The 25,920-nt window shown below is 49.4% G+C and overlaps 1 protein-coding gene across 3 annotated transcripts in view; it reads left to right on the top strand.

Annotated features, from left to right (window-relative positions):
• Positions 1-25,920, top strand: part of TRIM33 (tripartite motif containing 33) — a 502,696-nt gene that overhangs the window by 356,732 nt on the left and 120,044 nt on the right. For all 3 annotated transcript variants that reach the window (XM_069218910.1, XM_069218908.1, XM_069218909.1), the window contains one exon: positions 18,799-18,922. In XM_069218910.1, the coding sequence (XP_069075011.1) occupies positions 18,799-18,922 (124 nt within the window). The remainder of the gene's footprint in view (positions 1-18,798; positions 18,923-25,920) is intronic.

Below are 25,920 nucleotides of genomic sequence, written 5' to 3'. Positions count from 1 at the left end.
CTGGACAAGATGCAGAATCTTATGACCTCATGAAGGGTACCCTGATTGAGGGCTTTGGATTCTCCACTGAGGAGTACAGGATTAGGTTCAGGGGGGCTCAAAAATCCTCGAGCCAGACCTGGGTTGACTTTGTTGACTACTCAGTGAAAACACTAGATGGTTGGATTCAAGGCAGTGGTGTAAGTAATTATGATGGGCTGTACAATTTATTTGTGAAAGAACACCTGTTAAGTAATTGTTTCAATGATAAACTGCATCAGCATCTGGTAGACCTAGGACCAATTTCTCCCCAAGAATTGGGAAAGAAGGCGGACCATTGGGTCAAGACAAGGGTGTCCAAGACTTCAACAGGGGGTGACCAAAAGAAAGGGGTCACAAAGACTCCCCAGGGGAAGGGTGATGAGACAACCAAAACTAAAAATAGTAAAGAGTCTTCTACAGGCCCCCAAAAACCTGCACAGGAGGGTGGGCCCAGAGCCTCTTCACAAAACAATGGGTACAAGGGTAAAAACTTTGATCCCAAAAAGGCCTGGTGTCATAGCTGTAAACAGCATGGACACCAAACTGGAGACAAGGCCTGTCCCAAGAAAGGTTCCACTCCAAACTCCCATCCAGGTAACACTGGTATGGCTAGTCTCCAAGTGGGATCAACAGTGTGCCCAGAGCAAATCAGGGTCCACACTGAAGCTACTCTAGTTTCTGAGGGTGGGGTGGATTTAGCCACACTAGCTGTCTGGCCGCCTAACATGCAAAAATACAGACAGCAACTCTTAATTAATGGGACTAGAATAGAGGGCCTGAGGGATACAGGTGCCAGTGTCACCATGGTGACAGAGAAACTGGTTTCCCCTGGCCAATACCTGACTGGAAAAACTTACACAGTCACCAACGCTGACAATCAGAAAAAAGTACATCCCATGGCAATGGTTACTTTAGAATGGGGAGGGGTCAATGGCCTGAAACAGGTGGTGGTCTCCTCAAATATCCCAGTGGACTGTCTGCTTGGAAATGACCTGGAGTCCTCAGCATGGGCTGAGGTAGAACTAAAAACCCATGCAGCAATGCTGGGTATCCCTGAACTGGTGTGTGTGAAAACCAGAGCACAATGCAAGGCACAGGGTGAACAAGTAGAGCTGGAGTCTGGAAGAATGGCCCAGCCTACCAAGAGGAAAGGAAAGTCAGTTGGGAAACCAACTGCAACACAGCAAAAGAAAGGGAACCTCTCTTCTCAGGAAGAAGTTCTGCCCTCTGAGGGAACTGAGCCTTTGGAGCTTGAACCTTATCAGGTTGAGCTCTTAGGCCCAGGGGGACCCTCAAGGGAGGAGCTGTGTAAGGGACAAGAAACCTGTCCCTCTCTTGAAGGCCTTAGGCAGCAAGCTGCTGAAGAGTCCAAAGGCAAGAAAAATGGAACACATAGGGTCTATTGGGAAGATGGGCTCCTGTACACTGAGGCCAGAGACCCCAAACCTGGTGCCACTAGGAGAGTGGTAGTGCCTCAGCTATTCAGAGAATTCATCCTAACATTGGCCCATGACATTCCCCTTGCTGGACATTTGGGACAAACCAAGACGTGGGAGAGGTTAGTCAACCACTTCTACTGGCCCAATATGTCCAACATGGTTAAGGAGTTTTGCCTCTCCTGCCCCACCTGTCAAGCCAGTGGTAAGACAGGTGGGCATCCAAAGGCCCCCCTCATTCCACTTCCAGTGGTGGGGGTGCCCTTTGAAAGAGTGGGTGTGGACATAGTTGGTCCACTGGAACCTCCCACAGCCTCAGGAAATATGTATATCCTGGTAGTAGTGGATCATGCTACCAGGTATCCTGAAGCTATTCCCCTTAGGTCGACTACTGCCCCTGCAGTAGCCAAGGCCCTCATTGGTATCTTTACCAGAGTGGGTTTCCCTAAGGAGGTGGTGTCTGACAGAGGTACCAACTTCATGTCAGCATACCTAAAGCACATGTGGAATGAGTGTGGAGTGACTTATAAATTCACTACACCATACCATCCACAAACTAATGGCTTGGTTGAGAGATTCAACAAGACACTAAAAGGCATGATCATGGGGCTCCCAGAAAAACTCAAAAGGAGATGGGATGTCCTCCTGCCATGTCTGCTTTTCGCTTACAGGGAGGTACCACAGAAGGGAGTAGGATTCTCACCCTTTGAACTTCTGTTTGGTCATCCTGTAAGGGGACCACTTGCCCTTGTTAAAGAAGGCTGGGAGAGACCTCTCCATGAGCCTAAACAGGACATAGTGGACTATGTACTTGGCCTTCGCTCTAGAATGGCAGAGTACATGGAAAAGGCAACCAAAAACCTTGAGGCCAGCCAACAACTCCAGAAGTTTTGGTATGACCAAAAGGCTGCACTGGTTGAGTTCCAACCAGGGCAGAAAGTCTGGGTTCTGGAGCCTGTGGCTCCCAGGGCACTCCAGGACAAATGGAGTGGCCCTTACCCAGTGCTAGAGAGGAAGAGTCAGGTCACCTACCTGGTGGACCTGGGCACAAGCAGGAGCCCCAAGAGGGTGATCCATGTGAACCGCCTTAAGCTCTTCCATGACAGGGCTGATGTGAATCTGTTGATGGTAACAGATGAGGACCAGGAGGCAGAGAGTGAACCTCTCCCTGATCTTCTGTCATCAGACCCAAAAGATGGCACAGTAGATGGAGTGATCTACTCAGACACCCTCTCTGGCCAACAGCAAGCTGATTGTAGGAGAGTCCTACAACAGTTTCCTGAACTCTTCTCCTTAACCCCTGGTCAGACACACCTGTGTATCCATGATGTGGACACAGGAGACAGCATGCCTGTCAAGAACAAAATCTTCAGACAGTCTGACCATGTTAAAGAAAGCATCAAGGTGGAGGTCCACAAGATGCTGGAATTGGGAGTAATTGAGCGCTCTGACAGCCCCTGGGCTAGCCCAGTGGTCTTAGTCCCCAAACCTCACACCAAAGATGGAAAGAAAGAGATGAGGTTTTGTGTGGACTACAGAGGGCTCAATTCTGTCACCAAGACAGATGCCCATCCAATTCCAAGAGCTGATGAGCTCATTGATAAACTAGGTGCTGCCAAATTTCTAAGTACCTTTGACTTGACAGCAGGGTACTGGCAAATAAAAATGGCACCTGGAGCAAAAGAAAAGACAGCATTCTCCACACCTGATGGGCATTATCAGTTTACTGTTATGCCCTTTGGTTTAAAGAATGCCCCTGCCACCTTCCAAAGGTTGGTGAATCAAGTCCTTGCTGGCTTGGAGTCCTTTAGCACAGCTTATCTTGATGATATTGCTGTCTTTAGCTCCACCTGGCAGGATCACCTGGTCCACCTGAAGAAGGTTTTGAAGGCTCTGCAATCTGCAGGCCTCTCTATCAAGGCATCCAAATGCCAGATAGGGCAGGGAACTGTGGTTTACTTGGGACACCTTGTAGGTGGAGGCCAAGTTCAGCCACTCCAACCCAAGATCCAGACTATTCTGGACTGGGTAGCTCCAAAAACCCAGACTCAAGTCAGGGCATTCCTTGGCTTGACTGGGTATTACAGGAGGTTTGTGAAGGGATATGGATCCATTGTGACAGCCCTCACTGAACTCACCTCCAAGAAAATGCCCAAGAAAGTGAACTGGACTGTGGAATGCCAACAGGCCTTTGACACCCTGAAACAAGCAATGTGCTCAGCACCAGTTCTAAAAGCTCCAGATTATTCTAAGCAGTTCATTGTGCAGACTGATGCCTCTGAACATGGGATAGGGGCAGTTTTGTCCCAAACAAATGATGATGGCCTTGACCAGCCTGTTGCTTTCATTAGCAGGAGGTTACTCCCCAGGGAGCAGCGTTGGAGTGCCATTGAGAGGGAGGCCTTTGCTGTGGTTTGGTCCCTGAAGAAGCTGAGACCATACCTCTTTGGGACTCACTTCCTAGTTCAAACTGACCACAGACCTCTCAAATGGCTGATGCAAATGAAAGGTGAAAATCCTAAACTGTTGAGGTGGTCCATCTCCCTACAGGGAATGGACTTTATAGTGGAACACAGACCTGGGACTGCCCATGCCAATGCAGATGGCCTTTCCAGGTTCTTCCACTTAGAAAATGAAGACTCTCTTGGGAAAGGTTAGTCTCATCCTCTTTCGTTTGGGGGGGGTTGTGTAAGGAAATGCCTCCTTGGCATGGTTGCCCCCTGACTTTTTGCCTTTGCTGATGCTATGTTTACAATTGAAAGTGTGCTGAGGCCTGCTAACCAGGCCCCAGCACCAGTGTTCTTTCCCTAACCTGTACTTTTGTATCCACAATTGGCAGACCCTGGCATCCAGATAAGTCCCTTGTAACTGGTACCTCTAGTACCAAGGGCCCTGATGCCAAGGAAGGTCTCTAAGGGCTGCAGCATGTCTTATGCCACCCTGGAGACCTCTCACTCAGCACAGACACACTGCTTGCCAGCTTGTGTGTGCTAGTGAGGACAAAACGAGTAAGTCGACATGGCACTCCCCTCAGGGTGCCATGCCAGCCTCTCACTGCCTATGCAGTATAGGTAAGACACCCCTCTAGCAGGCCTTACAGCCCTAAGGCAGGGTGCACTATACCATAGGTGAGGGTACCAGTGCATGAGCATGGTACCCCTACAGTGTCTAAACAAAACCTTAGACATTGTAAGTGCAGGGTAGCCATAAGAGTATATGGTCTGGGAGTCTGTCAACCACGAACTCCACAGCACCATAATGGCTACACTGAAAACTGGGAAGTTTGGTATCAAACTTCTCAGCACAATAAATGCACACTGATGCCAGTGTACATTTTATTGTAAAATACACCACAGAGGGCACCTTAGAGGTGCCCCCTGAAACCTATCCGACTATCTGTGTAGGCTGACTGGTTCCAGCAGCCTGCCACACTAGAGACATGTTGCTGGCCCCATGGGGAGAGTGCCTTTGTCACTCTGAGGCCAGTAACAAAGCCTGCACTGGGTGGAGATGCTAACACCTCCCCCAGGCAGGAGCTGTAACACCTGGCGGTGAGCCTCAAAGGCTCACCCCTTTGTCACAGCCCAGCAGGGCACTCCAGCTTAGTGGAGTTGCCCGCCCCCTCCGGCCACAGCCCCCACTTTTGGCGGCAAGGCTGGAGGGAACAAAGAAAGCAACAAGGAGGAGTCACTGGCCAGTCAGGACAGCCCCTAAGGTGTCCTGAGCTGAAGTGACTCTAACTTTTAGAAATCCTCCATCTTGCAGATGGAGGATTCCCCCAATAGGGTTAGGATTGTGACCCCCTCCCCTTTGGAGGAGGCACAAAGAGGGTGTACCCACCCTCAGGGCTAGTAGCCATTGGCTTCTAACCCCCCAGACCTAAACACGCCCTTAAATTTAGTATTTAAGGGCTACCCTGAACCCTAGAAAATTAGATTCCTGCAACTACAAGAAGAAGGACTGCCTAGCTGAAAAACCCCTGCAGAGGAAGACCAGAAGACGACAACTGCCTTGGCTCCAGAAACTCACCGGCCTGTCTCCTGCCTTCCAAAGATCCTGCTCCAGCGACGCCTTCCAAAGGGACCAGCGACCTCGACATCCTCTGAGGACTGCCCCTGCTTCGAAAAGACAAGAAACTCCCGAGGACAGCGGACCTGCTCCAAGAACATTAGCCAATTGCTACTGTCCTGGAGGGTGGCTACACCCTCTTTGTGCCTCCTCCCTGAGGGGAGGGGGGGAACATCCCTAAACCTATTGGGGGAATCCTCCAAAACTAAGATGGAGGATTTCTAAAGGCAGGGGTCACATCAGCTCAAGACACCTTAGGGGCTGTCCTGACTGGTGGGTGACTCTGCCTTGTTTTCCTAATTATCTCCTCCAGCCTTTCCGCCAAAAGTGGGGGCAGTGGCCGGAGGGGCGGCCATCTCCACTAGCTGGGATGCCCTGTGGCGCTGTAACAAAGGGGGTGAGCCTTTGAGGCTCACCCCCAGGTGTTACAGTTCCTGCTTGGGGAGGTGTGAAGCACCTCCACCCAGAACAGGCTTTGTTCCTGGCCACAGAGTGACAAAGGCACTCTCCCTACGTGGCCAGCAACTCGTCTGGTTGTGGCAGTGTAAGGAAATGCCTCCTTGGCATGGTTACCCCCTGACTTTTTGCCTTTGCTGATGCTATGTTTTGAATTGAAAGTGTGCTGAGGCCTGCTAACCAGGCCCCAGCACCAGTGTTCTTTCCCTAACCTGTACTTTTGATTCCACAATTGGCACACCCTGGCATCCAGATAAGTCCCTTGTAAGTGGTACCCCTGGTACCAAGGGCCCTGATGCCAAGGAAGGTCTCTAAGGGCTGCAGCATGTCTTATGCCACCCTGGAGACCCCTCACTCAGCACAGACACACTGCTTGCCAGCTTGTGTGTGCTGGTGAGAACAAAACGAGTAAGTCGACATGGCACTCCCCTCAGGGTGCCATGCCAGCCTCTCACTGCCTATGCAGGTATAGATAAGTCACCCCTCTAGTAGGCCTTACAGCCCTAAGGCAGGGTGCACTATACCATAGGTGAGGGCACCAGTGCATGAGCACTGCGCCCCTACAGTGTCTAAGCAATACCTTAGACATTGTAAGTGCAGGGTAGCCATAAGAGTATATGGTCTGGGAGTCTGTTTTACACGAACTCCACAGCACCATAATGGCTACACTGAAAACTGGGAAGTTTGGTATCAAACTTCTCAGCACAATAAATGCACACTGATGCCAGTGTACATTTTATTGTAAAATACACCACAGAGGGCACCTTAGAGGTGCCCCCTGAAACTTAACCGACTATCTGTGTAGGCTGACTGGTTCCAGCAGCCTGCCACACTAGAGACATGTTGCTGGCCCCATGGGGAGAGTGCCTTTGTCACTCTGAGGCCAGTAACAAAGCCTGCACTGGGTGGAGATGCTAACACCTCCCCCAGGCAGGAGCTGTAACACCTGACGGTGAGCCTCAAAGGCTCACCCCTTTGTCACAGCACCGCAGGACACTCCAGCTTAGTGGAGTTGCCCGCCCCCTCCGGCCACGGCCCCCACTTTTGGCGGCAAGGCTGGAGGAAACAAAGAAAACAGCAAGGAGGAGTCACTGGCCAGTCAGGACAGCCCCTAAGGTGTCCTGAGCTGAAGTGACTCTAACTTTTAGAAATCCTCCATCTTGCAGATGGAGGATTCCCCCAATAGGATTAGGGATGTGACCCCCTCCCCTTGGGAGGAGGCACAAAGAGGGTGTACTCACCCTCAGGGCTAGTAGCCATTGGCTACTAACCCCCCAGACCAAAACACGCCCTTAAATTTAGTATTTAAGGGCTTCCCTGAACCTAAGAATTTAGATTCCTGCAACTTACCTGAAGAAGAAGGACTGCTGAGCTGAAAAACCCCTGCAGAGGAAGAACAGAAGACACCAACTGCTTTGGCTCCAGACTTACCGGCCTGTCTCCTGCCTTCCAAAGAAACCTGCTCCAGCGACGCTTTCCAAGGGACCAGCGACCTCTGAATCCTCTGAGGACTGCCCAGCTTCAAGAAAGACTAGAAACTCCCGAGGACAGCGGCACTGCTCCAAGAGAACTGCAACTTTGTTACAAGGAGCAGATTTAAAGACCCCTGCAACTCCCCGCAAGAAGCGTGAGACTTGCAACACTGCACCCGGCGACCCCGACTCGACTGGTGAAGAACAACCAACTCAAGGAGGACCCTCCGGCGACTCTACGACTGTGAGTAACCAAAGTTGTCCCCCCTGAGCCCCCACAGCGACGCCTGCAGAGGGAATCCCCAGGCTCCCCCTGACCGCGACTGTCTGAACTCCATTTCCCGACGGCTGGAAAAGACCCTGCACCCGCAGCCCCTAAAGAAACGGAACTTCTGTTTAGGAGTGACCCCCAGGAGGCCCTCTCCCTTGCCCAGGTGGTGGCTACCCCGAGGAGCCCCCCCTTGCCTGCCTGCCTGCATTGCTGAAGAGACCCCTTGGTCTCCCATTGAAAACTAAAGGAAACCCAACGCTTGTTTGCACACTGCACCCGGCTGCCCCCGCGCTGCTGAGGGTGTACTTTCTGTGTGGACTTGTGTCCCCCCCGGTGCCCTACAAAACCCCCCTGGTCTGCCCTCCGAAGACGCGGGTACTTACCTGCTGGCAGACTGGAACCGGGGCACCCCCTTCTCTCCATTATAGCCTATGTGTTTTGGGCACCTCTTTGACCTTTGCACCTGACCGGCCCTGAGCTGCTGGTGTGATAACTTTGGGGTTGCTCTGAACCCCCAACGGTGGGCTACCTTGGACCAAAAACTGAAACCTGTAAGTGACTTACTTACCTGTTAAAACTAACATTACTTTACCTCCCCCAGGAACTGTGAAAATTGCACAGTGTCAACTTTTAAAACAGCTTATTGTGTTTTATGTGAAAAGTATACATGCTAATGAAATGATTCAAAGTTCCTAAAGTACTTACCTGCAATACCTTTCGAATGAGATATTACATGTAGAATTTGAACCTGTGGTTCTTAAAATAAACTAAGAAAATATATTTTTCTATAACAAAACCTATTGGCTGGATTTGTCTCTGAGTGTGTGTTCCTCATTTATTGCCTGTGTGTATGTACAACAAATGCTTAACACTACTCCTTTGATAATCCTACTGCTCGACCACACTACCACAAAATAGAGCATTAGTATTATCTCTTTTTGCCACTATCTTACCTCTAAGGGGAACCCTTGGACTCTGTGCATACTATTCCTTACTTTGAAATAGTGCATACAGAGCCAACTTCCTACAGGCAGGCTGGCAGAAACTGGTAAGCCCCACACTAGAATTCAGATTGGTATTCAGGGGGCATCTCTAAAATGCCCTCTGGGTGCATGTTACAATAAATTTCACACTGGCATCAGTGTGCATTTATTGTGCTGAGACGTTTGATACCAAACTTGACAGTTTCCAGTGTAGCCATTATGGTGCTGTGGAGTTCGTGCATGACAGACTCCCAGACCATATACTCTTATGGCTACCCTGCACTTACAATGTCTAAGGTTTTGCTTAGACACTGTAGGGGCATAGTGCTCATGCACTTATGCCCTCACCTATGGAATAGTGCACCCTGCCTTAGGGCTGTAAGGCCTGCTAGAGGGTGACTTACCTATACCTATAGGCAGTGTGAGGTTGGCATGGCACTCTGAGGGGAGTGCCATGTCGACTTAGTCTATTTATCCCCATTAGCACACACAATATGTAAGGAAATGCCTCCTTGGCATGGTTACCCCCTGACTTTTTGCCTTTGCTGATGCTAAGTTTTGACTTGAAAGTGTGCTGGGACCCTGCTAACCAGGCCCCAGCACCAGTGTTCTTTCCCTAAACTGTACCTTTGTCTCCACAATTGGCACAACCCTGGCACCCAGGTAAGGCCCTTGTAACTGGTACCCCTGGTACCAAGGGCCCTGATGCCAGGGAATGTCTCTAAGGGCTGCAGCATGTCTTATGCCACCCTAGGGACCCCTCACTCAGCACATGCACACTGCCTCATAGCTTGTGTGTGCTGATGGGGCGAAAATGACTAAGTCGACATGGCACTCTCCTCAGAGTGCCATGCAAACCCCACACTGCCTGTGGCATAGGTAAGTCACCCCTCTAGCAGGCCTTACAGCCCTAAGGCAGGGTGCACTATACCACAGGTGAGGGCATATGTGCATGAGCACTATGCCCCTACAGTGTCTAAGCAAAACCTTAGACATTGTAAGTGTAGGGTATCCATAAGAGTATATGGTCTGGGAGTGTGTCACACACGAACTCCACAGTTCTATAATGGCAACACTGAAAACTGGGAAGGTTGATATCAAACTTGTCAGCACAATAAATGCACACTGATGCCAGTGTGCAATTTATTGTTAAATACCCCCAGAGGGCATCTTAGAGACTTCCAGAGTAGGCTGACTAGTTTGTTCCAGCCTGCCACACACAAGGCATGTTGCTGGCCACATGGGGAGAGTGCCTGTGTCACTCTGTGGCCAGGAATAAAGCCTGTACTGGGTGAAGGTGCTGCTCACCTCCCCATGCAAGAACTGTAACACCTGGCGGTGAGCCTCAAAGGCTCACCCCTTTTGTTACAGCGCCACAGGGCATCTCCGCTAGTGGAGATGCCCAGCCCTCCGGCCACTGACCCCACTTTTGGCGGCAAGGCTGGAGGAGATAATTAGAAAATCAAGGAGGAGTCACCCACCAGTCAGGACAGCCCATAAGGTGTCCTGAGGTGACCCTTACTTTTAGAAATCCTCCATCTTGTGGATGGAGGATTCCTCCAATAGGATGATGGATGTGCCCCCCCTCCCCACAGGGAGGAGGCACAAAGAGGGTGTAGCCACCCTCAAGGACAGTAGCCATTAGGTCTGGGAGGGCAGTAGCCAAACACATCCCTAAATTCAGTATTTAGGGGCTCCCCAGAACCTAGGAAACTAGATTTCTGCAACCTTAACAAGAAGGACTGCTGACCTGGAGCCCTGCAGTGAAGACGGAGACGACAACTGCCTTGGCCCCAACCCTACCGGCCTGCCTCCCAACTTCGAAGAAAGCTGCAACAGCGCCTCATCCAACAGGGACCAGCGACCTCTGAAGCCTCAGGGGACTGCCCTGCAACCAAGGACCAAGAAACTCCTGTGAACAGCGGCCCTGTTCAACAACCTGCAACTTTCTTGCAACAAAGAAACAACTTTAAAGACTTCAAAGTTCCCGCCGGAAGCGTGAGACTTTCCACTTTGCACACAACGCTCCCGTTTCGACCTGCGGAAAACCCACACTACAGGGAGGGCCCCCCGGCGACTGCGAGCCTGTGAGTAGCCAGAGATGACCCCCCGAGCCCCCACAGCGATGCCTGCAGAAGAAATTCAGAGGCTCCCCCTGACCGCGACTGCCTGTAACAAGGGACCCGATGCCTGGAACCAACCCGCAGCCCCCAGGACCTGAAGGAACCGAACTCCAGTGCAGGAGCAACCGCCAGGCGACCCTGAGCCTAGCCCAGGTGGCGGCTACCCCGAGGAGCCCCTCCTGTGCCTGCCTGCATCATTGAAGTGACCCCCGGGTCCCTCCATTACTTCCTATCTAAAACCCGACGCCTGTTTGTGCTCTGCACCTGGCCGCCCCTGTGTCGCTGAGGGTGTACTTTCTGTGCCTTTGTATGTTGACCCCCCTCCCCCCCCCAATGCCCTACAAAACCCCCCTGGTCTGCCGCCTGAGGACGCGGGTACTTAACTGCTGGCAGACTGGAACCAGGGCACCCCTGTTCTCCATTGAAGCCTATGTTTCTGATGGATACAACTACCTGTGGATTCCTCACCTCATGAATACTCCCATGGCGCCAGCATTCGACGGAAATCTTCTTACTAGTCTCTGCACGTCGACGAGGACGTCACTCTAGCCCACGCGACGCCGTCTGACGTCATACAGGCAATAAGAGGTCCTCGACGACGTGCGGACGTCAGTTCCCTTTTTTCCGTGCATTCGAAACGGTTATCTTCGAGGGAGCAACTGTTACTCTTGCGGTTACAGTGTATATCTTGCTGCGTAGTCTTTCGCTGTGGAAATAATGTCGCAGAGAAAGTCTGGATTTAAGCCTTGTCGTGAGTGTGGAGGCAAGATGTCGGTGACGGATCCTCATTCCGATTGCCTTTGGTGTTTGAGCTCCGACCACGACGTCTCGACTTGTGATTCATGTCAGCACATGAATCCAAAGGCCCTCAAGGAACATGAGGCGAAGCTGTTTATGGCCAAGTCAAAGGAGAAACATCACAAGAAGTCTTCTTCCCCAAGACATCGGCGTCATCGAGACTCCCGGCGCCGTGGAGAATCTCGGCGTCATTCGAAGGAGACTCGTTCCAGGTCTCCGGATCGGCGCCGAAGGACATGGGAGGTCAGTCCCACGGTTACGCCGCATCCTTCGACGCCGTTGCCCTCTCCGGCGTCTCCAACTTCACCTGGACAGGCGTCGGTGATTGAGGTATTGGAGCCTCAAGTGTTTTCTCCGGCGCAGACGCCGAGGCCGGCGTCGGGGTCGCCTCCGAGACAGGCACCCCAGTATCCGGCTTTTCCCACCCCTGGAGCCGATAGTTCCGCATTCTTGAATGCGATGTATGCCATCTTCCAACAGATGGCTCCAGGGGGTGCACCGGCTGGGCTTTTGGCCTTTTCTTTGGGTGATCCTGCGCCTCTTCGGCCGGCACCCTTTATGCCCTTTCTCCCGTTTGGGAACGTGGGCTTGGCGCCAGTGTCGGCGCCGGTGGCCGCTCCGGTGGCTTCAGAAGGATTGGCCCCGGGGATTTCCATCCCGTCGACGTCGGGATTTCGGCCTGTGACTCCGGTGGGTCCATCTGCTTCAGCTGCTCTTCCGTCGGCGCCGAAGTTACCTGTGGCGCCGGATGCGGCGTCAGTGGCTTCTGAAGATCGGCGCCGATCTTCGACTTCGGTGGAGGCTTTGTCGACTCCGCGTATTGAGCAACGACTTCATTCAAGGAGACGTGCTCTCCGTGTATTAGAAGAGCAGGAGTACCAGCGAGCCCTAGAGGAAGGAGAGCTAGAGGACTCGGGTGATGGGCTGCGTGGACTGGAGTCGGCCAGTGGGCTGGACACTTCCCCTGAGTGGGACCTTTCGTCCCCGGGGGAATATACTGAGGAGGCTGCTTCCTTTCATGCAGTGGTACGGAAGGCAGCTAGTTTTTTGGACCTGCCTTTGCCGGTGGTGGAGGCAAAACAAAACCTTTTGACAGAGGTGTTACATCCGGCCTCAGCCGCGGCGGAGCCTCTGTTACCATTTAATGACGCTCTGCTGGATCCGGTGTTAGAGGTGTGGAAGAGGCCGGCATCTTCCCCAGCAGGTCACAGAGCCGTGGCCAGGAGGTATCGGACGGCTCCAACTGACCCTGGTTTCCTATCTAGGCACCCTACGCCGGAGAGCTTGGTGGTGCAGGCCTCCTGTTCGTCCAAGTCAGCGCCTGGTTCTTTTCCGACGGTGCCTGGGGACAGAGATTCAAAGAAGCTAGAGGCGCAGTCGAAGAAGATTTTTTCGTCCTGCAGTCTGGCGTTAAAAGCCACCAATATCCTGGGGAGGTATATTCATGCTCTGATGGATGACATTTCCTCTTCGTTTACAGAGCTTCCCCAGGGTCTTTTGGATCTTGTCTCAAATGCCCAGGCTGCTGCGACCCAAATTATCCAGACGGGACTGGATACCACCGACTCGGTAGCCAGGGCAATGGGCACAACTGTGGTGTCAAGGAGACAGGCCTGGCTCCGTAACTCGGGCTTTTCGGCAGATGTACAGTCCACATTGTTGGATCTCCCGTTTGATGGGGACAAACTGTTTGGAGCTAAGGCTGATTCGGCCTTGGAACGTTTTAAGGAAAGCAGGGCCACGGCTAAGTCGTTAGGGCTCCAAGCTCCTTCTTCCACGGCCTCTTCCAGATTCTTCAGGAGGTTTCGTGGATTTGGGCGTGGCTCTTCCTCCTCTTCCTTTCGGGGGAGATATCAGCAACCTGCTTCTTCCCATCCCTATAGATCTTTCAGGGGGAGAGGTAGGGTCCGCACCAGAGGAGCCTCTCAGCAGCACTCTGCCTCTTCCTCATCCTCTGGCGGGGTGCAGCAGGGGAAGCAGCCTTAGGCTTCCACCATTTCCCACTCACTCCTCTCCTGTAGGGGGAAGATTACAGCATTTTCTCACCAAATGGAAGACTGTTACATCGGACACTTGGGTTCTCAGTGTTGTGGGAAAAGGCTACACCCTTCCCTTTCGGGAGTTCCCGCCCCTCATCCCGCCCCGCCCTTCGTATTGTTCAGAAGAACACCTCCTGTTGCTAGAACAGGAGGTGCAAGTCCTCCTTTCAAAGGGCGCGGTGGAGTTGGTCCCGGAGCAGGAAAGGGGTCGAGGAGTTTACTCAAGGTATTTCCTGATTCCCAAGAAGGATGGTCGTTTGAGACCAATTCTGGACCTGAGGATCTTGAATTGGTTCCTCAAGCAGGAAAAGTTCAAGATGCTGACCCTAGCACAGGTGCTTTTGGCGTTGAACATGGAAGACTGGATGGTGTCTGTCGACTTGCAGGATGCTTACTTTCATATCCCGATACTCAAGTCACACAGGAAGTATCTCCGGTTTGTGGTGGGATCGCAACACTATCAGTTTGCGGTCCCTCCGTTTGGTCTTACTTCAGCACCTCGAGTCTTCACGAAGGTGATGTCGGTGGTTGCGGCTGAACTCAGAAGGAAGGGGATAGCAGTATTCCCTTACTTGGACGACTGGTTGATCAAAGCCAAGTCCCCGGAGCTTGTGTCGCATCATCTGCAGTCAACAACCCAGTTGTTGTTCGACCTGGGTTTTTCGGTGAACGAGCCCAAATCTCACCTAGAGCCCTCTCAGCGCCTCCTGTTCATAGGGGCAGTACTGGATACAACATTGGGTCGGGCCTTTCCTCCGCCTCAGCGGATTCAAGATATTCAGGATTTGGTTCCAATGTTTCGAAATGGAGCGGTAGTTCCAGTCCTCAAGGTCCTTCGTCTGCTCGGTCTTTTTGCCTCCTGCATTCTGTTGGTCACGCATGCTCGCTGGCACATGAGGGCTCTTCAGTGGTGCCTCCGAAGGCAGTGGTCTCAACACAGAGGGAATCTAGAGGGTACTGTCAAGATCTCCAGAGATGCTGCTGTGGATTTGAAGTGGTGGATTGCAAGCAACAATCTTTCACAAGGAAAGCCGTTCCAGCAGTCGCCACCAGTGGCCACAGTCATAACGGATGCTTCCACTCTAGGGTGGGGAGCTCATCTGGGGGATCTGGAGATCAAAGGTCTTTGGTCTCCAGAGGAACAGATGTTTCACATCAATCTGTTAGAGTTACGGGCTGTACGTCTGGCTGTCAAGGCCTTCCTCCCTTCCCTTCGTGGTCAGTCGGTACAGGTCCTAACGGACAATACTACCACGATGTGGTACATAAACAAGCAGGGAGGAGTGGGGTCGTACCTTCTCTGCAGAGAAGCTCTTCGACTATGGTCCTGGGCAAAGGACCATCGGATTTGCTTGATAGCAAACCATCTGGCCGGAGTTTTGAACGTGCGTGCGGACAGTCTCAGTCGCCACTTCTCGGCAGACCACGAGTGGCGTCTCCATCCAGATCAAGTCCGTTTAATCTTCCAGAGGTGGGTGTTTCCTCGGGTAGATCTGTTGGCCACTCGAGAGAACGCGCATTGTCCGTTGTTCTGCAGCCTTCAGTATCCGATGCAGGGAGCGTTGGGGGACGCGTTTCAAATAACCTGGTGCGGCCAGTTGCTTTACGCGTTTCCTCCCATACCCTTGATTCCACGAGTATTGAGGAAGATTCGCCAAGACCGGGCTCTAGTAATCTTAATAGCTCCGGATTGGCCAAGGAGGGTGTGGTACTCCGACCTTCTCCAACTCTCAATGTGCCCGCCGCTCCGTCTCCCTTTCAGGGCAGACCTCCTCTCGCAGTCGCAGGGGCAGGTTCTACACCCCAACCTCCAGAGTCTGCACCTACATGCCTGGAGATTGAACGGGGCAACCTGAGTTCCTTCTCTCTCCCGCCTGAGGTAGTGGATGTTATATTAGCGGCCAGGCGACACTCCACTAAATCTATCTACGCTAATAGGTGGTCTAAATTTGTTGCGTGGTGTGGAGAGAGGCAGATTGATCCTTTGCATGCTCATCTATCGGACGTTTTGTCTTTTGCTCTATCTCTGGCGCAGAAAGGTTGTGCAGTGGCTACCATTAAGGATTATTTATCGGCCTTGTCAGCCTTCATATGTCTTCCAGACCAACCATCTTTATTTAAATCCCCTATTGTTATCAGATTCTTGAAAGGTCTTCTAAATCAATATCCTCCAAAGCCATTCGTTATGCCGCAATGGGATTTGTCCTTAGTCCTGACTTTCCTTATGGGGTCCCCTTTTGAACCTATGCATTCTTGCCCCTTGAGGTATTTGGTTTTAAAAACAGTCTTCCTGATAGCTATAACATCAGCAAGGAGAGTGAGTGAGTTGCAGGCCTTATCAGTAAAGCCCCCTTATACAACTTTTTATGGGGATAAGGTGGTGTTGAGGACCAAGGCTGCTTTCCTCCCGAAGGTTGTTTCACCCTTCCATTTGGCTCAGGCAATTACTTTGTCCACGTTCTATCCTCCCCCTCATCCTTCCAAAGAGGAAGAAAGACTGCACCGTCTGGATCCAAAGAGAGCGTTGAGCTTCTTTATTGATAGAACAAAGGATTTCAGGCTGGAGGATCAGCTGTTTATTGGATACGTGGGCAAGAGGAGAGGAAAGGCAGTCCACAAGAGAACACTATCCAGGTGGGTTGTTCTTTGCATTAAAATATGTTACTCTTTGGCAAAGAAGGATCCTCCTGAGGGCATTAGAGCTCATTCCACCAGAGCTAAGTCGGCCACTTCGGCCTTGGCCAGGGGTGTTCCTGTGGTCGACATCTGCAAGGCTGCAACTTGGTCGTCCCTTCACACTTTTGCAAAACATTACTGTTTGGATTCTGAGGTTAGAAGGGACGGCCATTTTGCACGGTCAGTGCTACAGGATTTCTTGGTTTGACCATTTAGGCACCCACCGCCGGGCGTGGTACTGCTTTGGGACTCTATTCATGAGGTGAGGAATCCACAGGTAGTTGTATCCATCAGAAGAACGAGTTACTTACCTTCGGTAACGACTTTTCTGGTGGATACATTAGCTACCTGTGGATTCCTCACGGTCCCACCCGCCTCCCCGTTGCCTTTCTGGTCTTACCAAGTAATCCTTGAGTGCGCTCCTCTTGGTCTTTGAGGGTGCAATAGATGTGTATATAATATATTTATATATATGTATATATGTATATATCTTTGTGTATATACTTGGTGTGTGTATATATTTTAAAAGAGAAAGTTTTATATATATATTTATATAAAAAGATTTACAGTTATTCATACAATGTTGTGTATTTTTACAATATAATGGGATGTTGCCTTGCTCTTTCATTGCATTGCCTGGTTGTTCTCATGCACGTAAAAAATGATTGGTACTGACGTCCGCACGTCGTCGAGGACCTCTTATTGCCTGTATGACGTCAGACGGCGTCGCGTGGGCTAGAGTGACGTCCTCGTCGACGTGCAGAGACTAGTAAGAAGATTTCCGTCGAATGCTGGCGCCATGGGAGTATTCATGAGGTGAGGAATCCACAGGTAGCTAATGTATCCACCAGAAAAGTCATTACCGAAGGTAAGTAACTCGTTCGTTTTGGGCACCTCTTTGATCTCTGCATCTGACCGGCCCTGAGCTGCTGGTGTGGTAACTTTGGGGTTTCCCTGAACCCCCAACGGTGGGCTACCTTGGACCCAACTTTCAGGCTTGTAAGTGTTTTACTTACCTGCAAATCTAACCATTACTTACCTCCCCCAGGAACTGTTGATTTTTGCAGTGTGTCCACTTTTAAGATAGCTTATTGCCATTTTTACGAAGACTGTACGTGATATTGTGATTATTCAAAGTTCCTAGAGTACCTGAGTGAAATACCTTTCATTTGAAGTATTACTTGTAAATCTTGAACCTGTGGTTCTTAAAATAAACAAAGAAAATATATTTTTCTATATAAAAACCTATTGGCCTGGAATTGTCTTTGAGTGTGTGTTCCTCATTTATTGCCTGTGTGTGTACAACAAATGCTTAACACTACCCTCTGATAAGCCTACTACTCGACCACACTACCACAAAATAGAGCATTAGAATTATATATTTTTTGCCACTATCTTACCTCTAAGGGGAACCCTTGGACTCTGTGCACACTATTTCTTACTTTGAAATAGTATATACAGAGCCAACTTCCTACAATATATAGTTAGGAAACTTTGAAGCCCTGTAAATTGCTTATTTGAAATGTCATTGATACTTTATTAGATCATTATTGCTGCATATGTACATGTAATCATAAAATAGACCAGCTCAGACCTGTCTGTTCTTGATGAACAACAGACAACCGCCATACTATCGAACTAGGATGCTTTATGCTAAGGCACTAAAGCTTAATAATTTGAGACTCACTAAAAGGAGATAAGTAAGGATTTGAGTGATAGAGAGATTTATTGAGTCATTGTTACTGAGAATTCTAAGAGTTCCTCACAGAAATAACAAGCATATCCTGTTTTTGAAACAGACCTTGCAGTGTGTTTAAGGTCAACCTAATAGCTGGCTTATGTGCCATTGGCAGTATTGAACTAGTCTACATGTGTTTTTTTTTTTTTAAGGTTTTTTAATAGCATTTAAAAAATGTAAATGAAAAGTTTCATTTTGCATGTTTTTTTTATCTAGTGAATCTTTTACTGGAAGGATATAATACATACCACTTGAACATCGGTTTTCAAAGTTACATTTGTGTAGAATGTAGGTTGTTTTGCAGCAGCACTTCATGCCAGTGCGTTATGAGATGTGCATTATAGCTTTCATGGTATGCGCTAATAATTACGTCTCTGGCTGTGTCCTAAACAATTTATATTAGCATTTTCATTTACATTTCTATATGGTTAACCTAACAACCTATTTTGATAGTTCACTATATTAAAAAAATCATTTTTTTCTTTTAGGTTTTATTATAGGGCAACTTTATAAAGTATAATACACATTATTGCCTAGTGGTTGCTCACAATAAATGTGATATTGACTTCCAAGCACTTAATATTAACGCTGTAACTTCTGCAAATTATACTCTTTTACTACAAGTAACATTTTTCTTTGCTAATTTTTTCAAGTTAATTGTGTGATTTACATTGTTGGATACCATCACTTATGCTAAAAATGCCCTTCCGTCTTTAGTGGTGATTGGATTTGTACATTCTGTCGTGATCTTAGCAAGCCTGAAGTGGAATACGATTGTGATAACTCGCAACACAATAAAAAAGGGAAGACGACACAGGGTTTGAACTCAGTGGATCAAAGGGTAAGTGTATGATTGGCAACTATGTTGTTTGGCCTTGATAAGCCTTTTGTCTTCAATGTGATTAATTTTGTTTATATGGATGCACCTTTTTTGTTTACGTTTGACTTTGATTGCATCCATTAGTTGAACTTTCTACTCAGCCAAGAAAATACATAATGGTTATGTAATAAAATGCCACAAGTTACTCTTGTCAGGCGTGTTGCTTTCCTTATTCGTGAACACGTGTAATTAGTCCTTGAAATGATCAGAGCAGTGAAAACGTATTCGTAAACAGCAAACTAAACTTCTTTAGTACTATTATGTTGTGTCTTGTCATCGGTGGCATATCACTTGTTGATTGTGTCCTATTCTTAATTGAAGTATACTGGCTGCTTATAGAGTCATAGCATAAATGCACAACATTATGACCTCTTACATTAGTAACATCATATGGGGTATCTCCCTGAGGGTAGTCCATACCTCCTTGTGACTGAAATGCTTTTTACCTTCTCCTTAAGAGACACAAACAGCATAGTCCCATGTGGTGGATTGCTCGTGGGTTCCTCATTCATTTATCATAAAATTATAGCAGTAGTTCAACTTATGCTAGAGGCTTCTAACAGCATATTCCTTGACTTAGAATATTCCTCAGGCAGTAGACTGGATCCAGAAAATCTTGAGCAGTACCTGTGCGAGCCAATGGGTTTTGTTGATCGGAGCAGTAGTGAAGTTTAACATTACTCATAAGCTACCATAAGATCTTGCAAGGCAACGTGATAGTCTATAATATTGTGTATAAACGGCGCAAATTAACAATTTTGATTCTAACCAAAACACACCCCTTCTGTGTCACATTCATGTCAAATGTGAAACATTTCAGCATTCTTAAGAAATATAATAGCTACCCCTTCTTGTTTTAATGCCAGAAGAGAGTAACAACTCACCAGCCCATTGTTTTTGGGGTCGAGTTCAAATAGGCAGTGGAGGGGTGGAGAGGTCAACCCAGGGTGGGCACTTGGTTGCCGTGGCCTGGGGGTCCTCTCTGGTCAGTTGGGCCACCTGGACTCGGGCTGTGGGCGTCTGGTGCAGAGTGGTTTGGACTTACGCTTCTGGAGTGAGGTCGGAGTCCTTTAGAAGAGCTTTCTTCTTTGGACAGGGCCACTGTCCACGGGAGTTCTTGATCCTCTGTGATGCAGGCAGTCCTCTGGAGGTTTTTCAGAGGTCGCTGGACCTGCAGGACGCTTCGCCTATTCTGCAGGTTCTTTGAAGCAGGAGACAGGCCGGTAGGGCTGGAGCCAAGTCAGTTGTTGTCTCCTTTCCTTCTCTTTTGAGGTTTAAGCTAAGCAGCCCTTCATCTTGGGAGGTCGTCAGGAATCTGACTAGCGTGGTTCAGGGGGCCATTAAATACAAGATTTGGGGGTGTTTTAGGGGTCAGAGGGCAGTAGCAAATGGCTACTGTCTCTAAGGGTGGTTACACCCTTCCTGTGCCCACCCCCTTTGTGGAGGGGGTACTGTCTCTAAGGGTGGTTACACCCTTCCTGTACCCACTCCCTTTGGGCAGGGGGGCACATTCCTAACCCTATTGGTCCCTGTCCTCCAAGATGGAGGATTCTGCAAGGAGGGGTCACTTCAGCTCTGGACACCTTAGGGGTGGTTCTGTCTGAGGTGGTGACGCCTCCTTGTTTTTCCTAATTATCCCTCTGGACTTGCCGCCAAAAGTGGGGCTTTGTCCTGGGGCTGGGCATCTCCACTAGCTGGAGTGCCCTGGTGCATTTTAACACGAAGACTGAGCCTTTGAGGCTTATCGCTACGCGTTACAGTTCCTGCAGGGGGGAGACTTGAAGCACCTCCACCCAGTGCAGGCTTTGTTTCTGGCCCCAGAGAGCACAAAGGCTCTCAACCCATGGGGTCAGAAACTCGTCTCTCAGTGGCAGGCTGGCACAGACCAGTCAGTCCTGCACTGAAGGATTGGGTAAAATACAGGGGGCATCTCTAAGATGCCCTCTGTGTGCATTTTTTAATAAATCCCACACTGGTATCAGCGTGGGTTTATTTTTCTGAGAAGTTTGATACCAAACTTCCCAGTATTCAGTGTAGCCATTATGGAGCTGTTGAGTTCGTTTTTTGACAAACTCTCAGACCATATACTTATTATGGCCACACTGTACTTACAATGTCTAAGAATAGACTTACACTGTAGGGGCATATTTCTCATGCAGCTGTGCCCTCACCTGTGGTATAGTGCACCCTGCCTTAGGGCTTTAAGGCCTGCTAGAGGGGTGACTCACCTATGCCACAGGCAGTGTTTTGTGTGCATGGCACCCTGAGAGGGATACCATGTTGACTTTGACTTTTTCTCCCCAGCAACACACACAATCTGCAATAGCATTGTGCTTGTGTTACTTAGGGTGGCACAACACATGCTCCTGCCCTTAGGGATATTCCTTTTCACAGGGCCCTTGGTACCACTGGTTCCTTTTACAAGAGACCTATCTGTGTGCCAGGGGTGTGCCAATTGTGGAAACAATGGTACATTTTTAGGGAAAGAACACTGGTGCTGGGGCCTGGTTAGCAGGATCCCACCACACACTGTCAAGTCAGCATCAATATCAGGCAAAAAGTGTGTGTGGGGGGGAGAGGAGGGTACCGCCTCCATGGCCATTTTCCTACACAGATGCATCACTCCTGGGATGGGGCGTCCACATGGGAGAGACGGAGATCAGAGGCCTCTGGTCTCCGGCGGAGTCCAGGCTCCATATCAACCTCTTGGAGCTCCAGGCGATCTGGCTTGCATTGAAAGCATTCTTTCCCTCTCTCAAAGGTAAAGTGGTGCAGTTGTTCACCGACAACACCACAACCATGTGGTATTGCAACAAACAAGGAGGAGTGGGGTCGTGTACCCTTTGTTAAGAGCCTCTTTGTTTCTGGACATGGCTGGAACGCCAGGGCATTTCCCTGGTGGTTCAACGTCTGGTGGGCTGTCTGAACGCCAGACCAGACTAACCCAGCCGTCGATGCGTAGTCTGACACGAATGGCGTCTCCATCTGGAGGTGGTGCAAGGTCTTTTAGCAGTGGAGTGAACCTTGGTTAGATCTGTGCGCCTCCGCAGAGAACACGCAATGTCCACTATTTTGCGCGTTGGAGTTTCCAGGGCAGAACTCGCTCAGCAACGCTTTTCGTCACTAGTGGTGTAGTGTGGTTAGTTTTACGTCTTCATTGCGCTTTAGCTTCAGGCTTTAGGCCTTTGTGCACTTTGCCCATAATATATTTTATTCATTTGCTGACAGCTTAGAGCCTCTGTGCACTTTGCTCTATATGCTTTTTATTAGGCTTCGTACTGTTATTTTTCAAATAACCAGTTCTACGGTGTTGTTTTTTATTCATATCACACTGTTTTGCCTACTTCAGCACTGGAGTTCTCCATAACATATTTACTCTGTGCCTCAGTCAAGGATACAGTCTGGTACATTGCCGATAGACGTGGTAGGAGTTTAGACTTGGCATTCCTGCGTAGGGACATTTTGTGATCACGATGACATGTTAGTTATAAAATCACTTCCTTGTCCCAATACATGCGAGAGGGAGATTCCGACCAGGGAACCACAACTAGACGCTGACTGCCTCGTTGCAGATGCTGAACCAAGATCACAGGTCTTTGCTCAGGTATGAGGGCTGATGTCTCCACAGTGATTCTAATAGGCAAGCTAGAAGCTTAACATGCTGTGCTCTAAATAGAACAAGCAGAGGGAGAGTAGAAACTGTTAGACAATATGATAGCTTTGTTCTTATGTTTTACTCCTGGTGACTATTTCAATCCTACTGTGTTGTATCGTTCTGGTTATTGCGGCTCACGCCTTAATATCTAAAATACAGTCGTTTTATTAAAAACATTATATAAAACTTATACTGTCTTTGTCATTTGTATATGAGATCATATTGGAAATAAGAGAGTTGGTTTGGATCTGAGTAACCACGACTTCCCTGAGAAGTTCCAAAGATGTCATGCGCTCGGCTGCCGAATCATTCCTTCCACATGGGAGAAATGAGGCACTGTTAGTTAGCCGGAGCAAAAACCGGATTTAGAGTGACAGGGTTCTTTACACGTGGGTCAGACTCAGTCCCCCACACCGTTATAGATCCTGCTACCTAGAAATCCAGTAGTCTCATTTAGAATAATGAGAGCCCACGCGACATGGCGCCGCCAACGTTTGGTCTGGCGCTAATGATTAGGTCCGACTGACTCTCTTGGTCTCATATATATTTTGACTCCTCGGTTCCGTATACGGAGACGTCCGTGGGGCTGAGGGTTTTCCGCCGCCACGGCATAGGTGCTTCCCCTTGCTTAGTGGTTGGTTGTTCAAGCTTGAACTTTGAAAGGAAAAACCACAATATTGGTGTGCCTTCTCTGACGTGAAGCTATTTTTTATAAAATGGCGAATCCTAATGTAGTGAATATAGCAATTAATATGTGTCATCCGCTCACGGGACATCTGTTGACACATGGACTGACAGTCCAGGGGGGTCCAGTCACTTTTGTGGTGGACGCCCATTCAGCCTATAGAACGGAACTTTTTTTATTCTTGGGTCGGATTTCCAGCAGTGGATGGGGGAACTAATACTTTTCACGAATACACTGTTGCGAATGTCCCTGGACAATACAGGGCTTACGCTTATTTAGAAATACCTCTATCTTATCAAGAACACCATAATTGGCTTGAAGGCGCCCTCCCACACTCAGTAGCACAAGTTAGGTTAGGTCCACTGAGTAATGATGGTCCTACCTGGCCTTTATTGGCTACATATACACCTCATCCTGCAGTTGCTCAATTGGCAGTGGTTGAAGTTCGTCGTTTATATTCGGAATTAACGGCTACATATAGACGATTAGTTCAGTTTGTCATGCAGACACTGTAGGAAGTTGGCTCTGTATGTGCTATTTCAAAGTAAGGAATAGCATGCACAGAGTCCAAGGGTTCCCCTTAGAGGTAAGATAGTGGCAAAAAGAGATAATACTAATGCTCTATTTTGTGATAGTGTGGTCGAGCAGTAGGCTTATCAAAGGAGTAGTGTTAAGCATTTGTTGTACATACACACAGGCAATAAATGAGCAACACACACTCAGAGACAAATCCAGCCAATTGGTTTTGTTATAGAAAAATATATTTTCCTAGTTTATTTTAAGAACCACAGGTTAAAATTTTACATGTAATATCTCATTTGAAAGGTATTGCAGGTAAGTACTTTAGGAACTTTGAATCATTTCATTAACATGTATACTTTTTACATAAAACACAATAAGCTGTTTTAAAAGTGGACACTTAGTGCAATTTTCACAGTTCCTGGGGGAGGTAAAGTAATGTTAGTTTTAACAGGTAAGTAAGTCACTTACAAGTTTCAGTTTTTGGTCCAAGGTAGCCCACCGTTGGGGGTTCAGAGCAACCCCAAAGTTATCACACCAGCAGCTCAGGGCCGGTCAGGTGCAAAGGTCAAAGAGGTGCCCAAAACACATAGGCTTCAATGGAGAGAAGGGGGTGCCCCGGTTCCAGTCTGCCAGCAGGTAAGTACCCGCGTCTTCGGAGGGCAGACCAGGGGGGTTTTGTAGGGCACCGGGGGGGACACAAGTCCGCACAAAAAGTACACCCTCAGCAGCGCGGGGGCGGCCGGGTGCAGTGAGATCTCAGAAGGATCTCTTCAGCGTTGCAGGCAGGCAAGGGGGGGGCTCCTCAGGGTAGCCACCACCTGGGCAAAGGAGAGGGCCTCCTGGGGGTCACTCCTGCACAGGAGTTCCGTTCCTTTAGGTGCTGGGGGCTGCGGTTGCAGGTTCTTTCCCAGCCGTCGGGAAATGGAGTTCAGGCAGTCGCGGTCAGGGGGAGCCTCGGGATTCCCTCTGCAGGCGTTGCTGTGGGGGCTCAGGGGGGACAACTTTGGTTACTCACAGTCTGGGAGTCGCCTGGGGGTCCTCCCTGTCGCGTTGTTTCTCCACCAGTCGAGTCGGGGTCGCCGGGTGCAGTGTTGCAAGTCTCACGCTTCTTGCGGGGAGTTGCAGGGGTCTTTAAATCTGCTACTTGAAACAAAGTTGCAGTTCTTTTGGAGCAGGGCCGCTGTCCTCAGGAGTTTCTTGTCTTTCTTGAAGTCGGGCAGTCCTCAGAGGATTCAGAGGTCGCTGGTCCCTTGGAAAGCGTCGCTGGAGCAGGTTTCTTTGGAAGGCAGGAGATAGGCCGGTAAGTCTGGGGCCAAAGCAGTTGGTGTCTTCTGTTCTTCCTCTGCAGGGGTTTTTCAGCTCAGCAGTCTTCTTCTTCTTGTAGTTTCAGGAATCTAAATTCTTAGGTTCAGGGGAGCCCTTAAATACTAAATTTAAGGGCGTGTTTAGGTCTGGGGGGTTAGTAGCCAATGGCTACTAGCCCTGAGGGTGGGTCTACCCTCTTTGTGCCTCCTCCCAAGGGGAGGGGGTCACATCCCGAATCCTATTGGGGAATCCTCCATCTGCAAGATGGAGGATTTCTAAAAGTTAGTCACTTCAGCTCAGGACACCTTAGGGGCTGTCCTGACTGGTCAGTGACTCCTCCTTGTTTTTCTCATTATTTTCTCCGGCCTTGCCGCCAAAAGTGGGTGCCGTGGCCGGAGGGGGCGGGCAACTCCACTAGCTGGAGTGTCCTGCTGTGCTGGCACAAAGGGGTGAGCCTTTGAGGCTCACCGCCAGGTGTGACAGCTCCTGCCTGGGGGAGGTGTTAGCATCTCCCCCCAGTGCAGGCTTTGTTACTGGCCTCAGAGTGACAAAGGCACTCTCCCCATGGGGCCAGCAACATGTCTCTAGCGTGGCAGGCTGCTGGAACCAGTCAGCCTACACAGATAGTTGGTTAAGGTTTCAGGGGGCACCTCTAAGGTGCCCTCTGGGGTGTATTTTACAATAAAATGTACACTGGCATCAGTGTGCTTTTATTGTGCTGAGAAGTTTGATACCAAACTTCCCGGTTTTCAGTGTAGCCATTATTGTGCTGTGGAGTTCGTGTAAAACAGA

Source organism: Pleurodeles waltl, unplaced genomic scaffold (assembly GCF_031143425.1).
Source record: "Pleurodeles waltl isolate 20211129_DDA unplaced genomic scaffold, aPleWal1.hap1.20221129 scaffold_119, whole genome shotgun sequence".
NCBI lineage: Eukaryota > Metazoa > Chordata > Amphibia > Caudata > Salamandridae > Pleurodeles > Pleurodeles waltl.
The sequence above is the reverse complement of the archived record's forward strand: the minus strand, read 5'-3'. Positions and strand labels throughout refer to the sequence as shown.